The 8,679-nt window shown below is 52.6% G+C and overlaps 1 protein-coding gene across 1 annotated transcript; it reads right to left on the bottom strand.

Annotated features, from left to right (window-relative positions):
* Positions 1-706: 706 nt before the first annotated feature.
* LOC121344050 (myo-inositol 2-dehydrogenase-like) lies at positions 707-7,866 on the bottom strand. Its single transcript, XM_041419718.1, has 9 exons — positions 7,588-7,866; positions 5,986-6,504; positions 5,022-5,092; positions 4,508-4,616; positions 4,243-4,373; positions 3,744-3,851; positions 2,721-2,839; positions 1,840-1,996; positions 707-1,390 (listed from the first exon to the last, which is right to left on the bottom strand). The coding sequence occupies exons 1-9, from the start codon at positions 7,821-7,823 to the stop codon at positions 1,251-1,253; spliced, it is 1,590 nt and encodes a 529-aa protein (XP_041275652.1). The 5' UTR covers positions 7,824-7,866; the 3' UTR covers positions 707-1,250.
* Positions 7,867-8,679: the final 813 nt, after the last annotated feature.

Below are 8,679 nucleotides of genomic sequence, written 5' to 3'. Positions count from 1 at the left end.
CCTCCTAACCTAGAGTAAACCTTCAACTGTAGGACCTCAAAGGGCCTGAAGCTACTGAAACAAAAAGGAAACCCACCATTGTGTACTAATCTGCTACAGCAAGTACAGAGAGGCAAAAACCAGCTTCTGAACACATAAATCTTTTTTTTTTTCACCATAAATGGCTAAAAAATAGTGAATGGAACAGACAACAAGCATTAAGACACAGGTTTTCTGAGCTTGAAAAATTATGCTGTTAAAAACAATTTCCCAAAAAGAACATAAATTTCACCATTATTTCTAGTTTTAGGAGTATATATTCCACAGGTAGGAATTGGAAATTGATTGAACTAAAGGTTCTTGCAAGAAGTTTATAAACTAATGCCTTGAAATGGAAGATGTCAAGAATGCTGTTGTAATTCCATAAAAAATACAAAAAAAAAAAAAAAAAAAAAAGGTTTCAAAAGATCTTGAAAACTGGCATGTGACAGCCAGACAGGAACAGTCAGAGCCACAGACCTGCAGAGAGCTCCAGACATGACAAAGGTCCAAAGCTCCTGGCAGACACACTGACTGGCCTGTGGCTCTGCCTTCTGCTGGGGTCTGTGTCCCAAACAGGATCATGGAATCCCAGACTGGTTTATTTGGATGGAACCTTAAAGCTCATCCCATCCCTCCCCCTGCCATGGCAGGGACACCTTCCACTATCCCAGCTTGCTCCAAGCCCTGTCCAGCCTGGTCTTGGACACTTCCAGGGATCCAGGGGCAGCCACAGCTTCTCTGGGAAATCTATTCCAGCCCCTCAGCACCCTCAAAGGGAAGAATTTCTTCCATATATCCAATCTAAACATACTCACAGATGCTCCTGTGGTTTTCTGAGTATTAAATAACCTCCCCTGTGGCACTGCTGGGAAGGTGCCTGCTTGTGACTTCTCCTCCAGGCAGTCAGTGGCTGTTCCCTCTCCAAGGGGAGATTTCTCCCTCATCCCAGCTATTGGTGGTCCTACACCACCCTGCCTGGCCCGAGGAGCATCACTCTTCTCCCAGGGAAACAGAGCTCTGTGGCCAGCAGCACTCTCCAGGAGGAAAAGCCACCTGGATGAAACCACACGGAATTTCTTGCAGGCTCTGACTGACATGGTAGGAACCCTGCACTGCCCCAGCACCAAGTGCTCCTGGTTCAGAAGTGCCTCTGTCTGCTGGGCATTCCCAGTGGGAACACCAAAACCACCATCCAGGCTTCTGTTGAGGCCACTGGGTGGGAGCGGCTGTCACACGAGCTCAGCCTTGACTCCAGCGGCACTGCTGCGCAAGTCCACGGCAGATCCATTCCTCCAGGACTGCTCAGCTGCTGCAGCGACCTGGATTGTCCAGAGGAACTGCTCCTTGGTGACCACGGGGGGCTCCTGGCCTGTGGGACAGCAACAAAGCACTGGATGAAACCCGTGGTCCCCTGTGAGCATAGATCCCACCACAGCACTGGTGCTGCAGGAGTTAAAACATTTCAGCACCTCCTCCTGCCCTGTCAATGCAGCCACAAGAACTGAAATACTGTTTAACAAAAATAGCTTGGACTAGATGATCTTCAAAGCCTCTTCCTAACCAAGCCACTCCATGATTCTGTGATTTTTATCCCTTCTGGGCAGCCAGGGCTCAGGTGAGGATCTCCTGGCTGTCACAAACAGCTGCTTTCACCACAAAGGACAGTTAGGTCCAAGGCAATTTCCCCTCCCAACTCTCATTTCTTCCCAGCAGAATTTCAGATCATCATCCCCCACCCATGTCCATGACCTGACACAGTGCACCCCCAACAAAACCAACCCAAAGCAACACCAGCCATCAATTTAAGCCTTGTCCCACCTTTCAGGGTTCTCAGGAAGTGCCGGAAGAGCTCCCTGTATGCATCTCTATAGCGCTCAGCTTGGGTTTGGGAGCAGATGGACACAGAAGTCCCATGCTCTGTGATGCCCAGGGGGTTCTGGTTGTCCACCCTTAACGTCCCTTGAGACCCGTGAACCTGAGGGAAGGAGCAAAACAGGGAAGAAAGAGCATTTTTAAATTATCATATTTTCAACCTCACACACCTGGCCAGGTTAGAGAAGCCCTGGTTTGTAAAACTAAGACAAAAGTAGGTTCTGAAATGAGGAGTCACACCTGCCCCAGCCCTGGTATGGCTCAGACACAACAGAAACACCATGGATCTGCTGTAGTACAGTGGCTTCCACTTGTGTGGTACCTCACCTGAGCAAAGCCCCTTTTAGAAGTGCCTAACAGAAATTCCTCCCCAAGAACAGCCCCCATAGCTGTAATTATTCATGACTGTAGGAATTTACACTTCCACTCTGGAAAGGACAAAGGAAATCTGCTCAATTTCAGCTTCAGGAGAGCTGACACCAGTTCCTGCTCTGGTATGATTCATGCAGCTCGTAACACCGGATAATGCATGGGAGAGAAAGAAAATTTGGGTGAGAAAAGAGAAAGATTGTAGATTGAAAAAGAACAAGAAGCCACTGCTGCTGAGACAACAGCCAAACAAACAGATGTGGCACTTAGAGCTCCGCTCTGGATGACAAGGTGAGGACTGGTGACAGGTTGGATTTGATGATCCTGGAGGTCTTTTCCAACCTCAGTGATTCTGTAACAGAGGGGTCTTGGGAAATGTGCTGCAGGCACACCCAGAGGGGAAAAATTGTGCTGGGCCTTGGAGTCAAAACAGACTTGACTGAGCAGCAGGACCCCACCTCCAGCCGCTGGTCACAGCTCCTGGTGCAGTGCTGGCTGATGTCCAGAGTGACAATGGCTCCGCTGGGGAACTTCATGCAGATGGTGACCGTGTCCACGTCCCTCAGGCAGCCCATGTCTGGGGACAAAACAGGCCTGGCTCACCCCAGGAACAGCAAACCAGCACATCCTACAGCTACAAACTGCTGCTCTTCCTTGGGGAGGTGACACTGGCTTTGTGACACCTTCCTACAGGACACACTGGTGACAGCACCCCAGCTGCTTCACCAGCATTCCTGACGGAACACAGGCAGCTCTGCAGGAACACACAGCCCCAGGCCCAACTCCACCTCCCCAGCCTGCAGCTCCCTAGTGAGGGCACCCACCTGTGCCTCCAGGATCAGACAACTTCCAGCATGTTGCAGGAGTAAGGCAGAGGGTACAGAACCCTCCTGGAGGGCTCTGGTTTGCTGCATTTCAATGTGTGCCATGGAAGAGAGCCTTGCATCTTGCCCCTCCTCACCCCAGCCAGCCAAGCCTGGCAGCTGCTGCAATTACTTTAATTAAAACTCTGCATTTCCATTTCAAAAATGGCAGCTTCCACCTCTTATGGGTGGCTTAAATGAGTGTGGTAACTCAGTGTGCACAGCAGCCCAACATGACCCAGAGCAAACACACAGCTTTGTGCTGGGATCCACAGGGAAGGGCCAGAGAAAGCAGAGAATGAACATTTCATTGACATTCTTGTGCGCTCAAACATTAGCCAAGTTATCTTCTGCACTCTGATTCCAAACCTGGTGTCCTGCAGAGTCATGTTCAATGATAACTCCACTGCAACTGCTTCACCTCAGCAGGAGAGTCACCAGATTCAGAGATCTTCACCAAATACCCCCAAGGAATCTGCCTTCTGTTCCACCAGCCTGTTTATTTAGCTGCTCCACGATGGAACAGATGTCATGGCTATAATGCTCTCGTTCCTTCTTTCTTCCCAATTTTAACCCTGAAGTCCAGAGGTACCCAATAAACCATCAAAAGACTCTTACCTGCACAGAAGGCATGGCCCAGGGAAAATATTGTATCTGGCACACTCTCTCCCAACAACAAACTGATAATATCTATGTCATGCACAGCAGCGTTGTAAAAAATTCCACCTGGAAGAACCAAAACTGGGCATTAATGTTTCCATATTGAAACCCACAGCCAATGTACATTTCTGAACTGCACAGAGATGGTATAAAAAGCCCCCACAGTGAAGGAACTAATTCTAAAGGGACAAAAAAATGCACAGAAATGAAGTTTGGTAAAGAAAACACTCCTCAAAAAACACTCCTCCCCACGGATCTGAAGGCTATACAAATTCAGGTGAATTCCCAGAGAGCATAAAGACACTTCCAGGACAGCTTTTGGATCAACCTAGTCTGGTTAAGGTGTCTCTGCCCATGGCAGGGGGTGGAACAGATAAGCTTAAAGGTCCTTTCCCACCCAAACCATTCCATGACTCTGAGTGAAGCCCAGACTCTTCAGCAGGGAGCTGCTGGGTACCTGAGGCTTTCAGCAGGCTCAGAGAGGCCGCAGGATAGAGGCTGCTGCTGGTCCATATCCGCTGGATCCTGCCCAGCGCCCGGCTGTCCCGCACCTTCTTGTACAGGAACTGCAGGGCTGGGTCAAAGCGCCTTCCAAGGGAAACAAGGAATGAGGTGAAACCAAGCTGATTCGAGGACAAAGGCAGGAAAGCCTGAGGAATCAGTGCTGCTTCCAGACATGCGATTTTATCAAGAATAAATCACAGGAAAAACACAGGTCTTACTTGTAGAACCCACACACGAGTGGCCTCCCACACCTGTCGGCCTCATCGAAACAGGCTTCTGCTGTCTGTCTGTCCAAGCTGGGCAGCCCCTCGCAGAACACACCTTTACCTGTGCAAAACAGGACACACACAGGGCTCAGGGGAGACACAGCTGCACAAAACACCTTGATCTTGCAGTAACAGCTCATCACATTTCTGGTTTTGATGGCATTTATCCCCTTTTGCCTGCCTGCTGTGGTTTCAGCTGTCCCAGACCCCAGGAGTGGGACTGTTTTGGTGACAGCTTTCCTGTGAGCCCTGGTGGGATTTTAGGATGAGACACTGCCCAGTCATACTGGGACCAGCTTAGCACAAACCCCCCTGGTGGTCCAGCCATTGACATCAGCAGGGATCTCAGTCACTTTAATTACTCAATTTGAGAGCCTGCACAGCTCCAGGGCTGCTGCTGAAACACAAACACACTCACAAGTGCACATCAATGGGCACAGGGAAAATGTGCAGCTGCTCCTCTCACCTGCTCGTAAGGCATCTCTTACCATCTCATGGGCTTTGTCAGGTGGGCAACAAATAATGGCTCCAGAGACTCTGCAGGAATCAAGACAGATCTTCAGTAAGGACAAGGTTTTCACTAGATCAAACAAGGCTCAAAACATCTATTTGGTTACAGTTAAAAAAACCTAAAATCCCGCTGCTCTGGAAGAGCCAGGTGGGTTATAGAAGGAACTTGGTGCTTGCTCTGAAGATGAAATATACATCGACACACATAGGTTAAAATCACAAGTGGCACAAAGGAATTGCACTGCTTTTCCTGCATCTTCTAGGAGAAAATATTTTAAAGGTTTTCTTTAAAAAAGGATTTAAATCCTATCAGTTAACACACACAGAGAAAGCCAAAGTATTCATGTGGTAGAGCTGCTGATCAATGCACCTTAGCTTCCTCTGATTCATTTTTTAATATCAAATCTGCCTTTCCTAAAAGCTCTGCTTTTGCTCCTGCAGTATTTTAGACACGACAGCAACAGCACGTTAGTGATGTTACAGTTGTTCAGTTCAACTGTAAAGCAAAATGCCACAATCCTCCCTATTTACACCAACCCTTGCTTATCTCAGAGCTCTAAGAGCCACCAAACTCAGTTGACTGCTCTGAGACAGGGAAACTGGCAGGCAGCAGGGAAGATGTCATTTATTATTGCTCTGTGGGAATGGAGGAAAATGGTTTTTTTTTAATTTCTTAACAAAACTGCCTGTAACTGAACACCTCCAAGTTTCCATTAATCTGGGTACACAAACCCAGTTAAGCTTCTCAGAGACTCCTGAAGGACCCGTGGCTAGGTGACAAAAGGACCCCTCACTCCCACAGGGATGGCCAGAGGCACAGTCTGGGGCTAACACCGAGTTTCCAAGAGGGGAAGGCAAGGCTTGCATGGAACCCCCCTCCCTGAGCAGAGCCACACCCGGGAGCTGGTGGCCGTCAGTACCGCGGATCGCTGAGCGCCACGCTGGCATCCTGCTGCCGCAGCACCCTGGTGCCAGCCAGGACCTGGGTGCCAAAGCCACGTTCCACCTCCTCCAGCTGATCCTCCAGCACGTACAGCAGGCAGCAGCCCGCTTCCTCCAGCAGGCTTTGCAACAAGGCTGTGCTCACGAGCCCCGCGCCGAACAGCACGAGGCCGACGCCGCTGCCACCGTGAGATGAGGGAGGTGCTGGGCTGTTGGAGGCATCAGGTGCGGGCCCGCTTTGGCCAAGAGGTGCAGTCCTGGTGTGGAAGGTGGCCAGCGGTGAGGGGTGGCTGGTGGAGGGTGTTGGGTCGTCCCTGTGCGTGGTGGAGATGGGGTGGTGGGGAACCAGCAGCTTGTGGTAGGAGGGCAGGGAGGGCACCATGCTGTAGCCAGCACCAGATCCACTGGTGATGAGGAAGGAGGGATGGGAGAGCAGGGAGGGCACGTCGAGTGGCAGGGGCAGGCTCAGGTTCAGGCTGGAGTCAGGACCCGCAGAGCTGAGGAGACAGAGATCAGAGGATCAGAGAATATCCTGAGCTGGAAGGGACCCACAAGGATCATCAAATCCAACTCTTGAGAACACCCTGCACAAGAACACCCCAAGAATGCCACTATACGGTGAGGATGCTGTCCAAATGCTTCCTGAGTGGGGTCAGGTGAGACAGATAATTAAAGAATCATTAAGACCTCCAAGATCATCAAGGCAGACCTTTGACTGAACACCTCCTTGTCAATTAAACCACAGCACGCAGTGCCACCCGCAGCTCCCTCAGCCACTCCTCACAGGACTGACTCCCCATCCCTTTCCCCAGCTCCATGCCCTTCTCTGGACATGCTCCAGACCCTCAATGTCTGTTTTGTAGTGAGGAACAGAACTGGGCAAGGCACCCGAAGGGCCTCAGCAGTGCCCAGCACAGGGGGACAGGCACTGGTCCAGCTGGGGACACTGTTCTGGGCTCGGGTGAGACTGAGATGGGGCAGGTGAGGCAGGGAAAGGCCTTGGGGTGAGCCGGAGCAGGGGTGGGTCGGGTGAGACTGAAATAGGGTGAGTGAGGCAGGGAAAGGCAGGACGAACCCGAGCAGGGGTGGGTCGGGTGAGACTGAAATAGGGTGGATGAGGCAGGGAAAGGCAGGATGAGCCCGAGGAGGGGTCGGTCGGGTGAGACTGAAATAGGGTGAGTGAGGCAGGGAAAGGCAGGACGAACCCGAGCAGGGGTCGGTCGGGTAAGACTGAGATTGGGTGGGTGAGGCAGGGAAAGGCCGGGTGAGCCCCAGCAGGGGTGGGTCGGGTGAGACTGAGATTGGGTGGGTGAGGCAGGAAAGGGCAGGATAAACCGGAGCAATGGTCGGTCCGGTGAGGCAGGGAAAGGCAGGACGAGCCCGAGCAGGGGTGGGTCGGGTAAGACTGAGATGAGGCGGGTGAGGCAGGAAAAGGCAGGATGAGCCCGAGGAGGGGTCGGTCGGGTGAGACTGAATTGGGTGGATGAGGCAGGGAAAGGCAGGATAAGCCGGAGCAATGGTCGGTCGGGCGAGGCAGGGAAAGGCCGAGGGGTCAGCCCGAGCAGCTCTGTGTCCCTCACCGGAGCCCCGGGGCGCGCAGCCCGAGCTGCCGGAGCAGGCGGCGGTTGCGGCAGTGGCGGCCCGAGCTGAGGTGCTCCAGGATGCGGTCGCGGCGCACCCTCAGGGGCAGCTGGCACGGCGTGCACAACAGCGTCTCCACGGCGCCCGCCCGGCCCGGCCCCGCCGGCTCCCGCCGCACCGACAGCTCCGAGAACTCGGCCGCGTAGTCGTGCAGCGTCTTCCTCCTCCGCCCCATGGCCCGGCCCCGCTGACTCGGAAGCGGAAGGCCCGCCCGCCTCACGCCGTTGCCCGGCAGCGGCCCCGCTCCGAGCCCCGCGGCGCCGGGAGAGAGCCCGGCCCCAGCCCCAGCCCCGGGCGATGGAAACCGATGACTCGCAAGGACCAGAAACCATGGGACAGCTCCAGCAGGAGCTGCGGAAAGCCAAGGATGACCACAAAATGGCCATAGGTACATGGGGGAGTGCCCAGAGCACACCTTTACCTGCCTAGGTCTCATTCAATTCGGCTCCTTTCACCTTGGAAACATTACAAGGTGTCGCTCACAGGCTGAAAAGCCGCTTGTTTTGTAAACAGTTTCTTTCTGCCCTTGGAAGTGAAGAACATGAGAAAACCCGGCAGAGAAAGCGCTGAGCAGAGCGGCAAAGCAGCATTGTGCGTGTTCTCAGAGCAGTGCCCACCTTAAAGCTGGGTTGTTTAATACACATGAGTGCCCAGAGCACACCTTTACCTGCCTAGGTCTCATTCAATTCGGCTCCTTTCACCTTGGAAACATTACAAGGTGTCGCTCACAGGCTGAAAAGCCGCTTGTTTTGTAAACAGTTTCTTTCTGCCCTTGGAAGTGAAGAACATGAGAAAACCCGGCAGAGAAAGCGCTGAGCAGAGCGGCAAAGCAGCACTGTGCATGTTCTCAGAGCAGTGCCCAACTTAAAGCTGGGTTGTTTAATACACAAGGAATAACACAATGGTTTGGGTTGGAAGGACTTTAAAAATCAGCCAGTGCCACCCTCTTTCACTATCCCATGTTGCTCCCAGCCCTGTCCAGCCTGGCCTTGGACACTTCCAGGGATCCAGGGGCAGCCACAGCTTCTCTG

Source organism: Onychostruthus taczanowskii, unplaced genomic scaffold (genome assembly GCF_017590055.1).
Source record: "Onychostruthus taczanowskii isolate IOZ18803 unplaced genomic scaffold, ASM1759005v1 scaffold61, whole genome shotgun sequence".
Taxonomy (NCBI): Eukaryota; Metazoa; Chordata; class Aves; order Passeriformes; family Passeridae; genus Onychostruthus; species Onychostruthus taczanowskii.
Note: the sequence above shows the minus strand (reverse complement) of the source record. Positions and strands in the feature narration are given on the sequence as shown.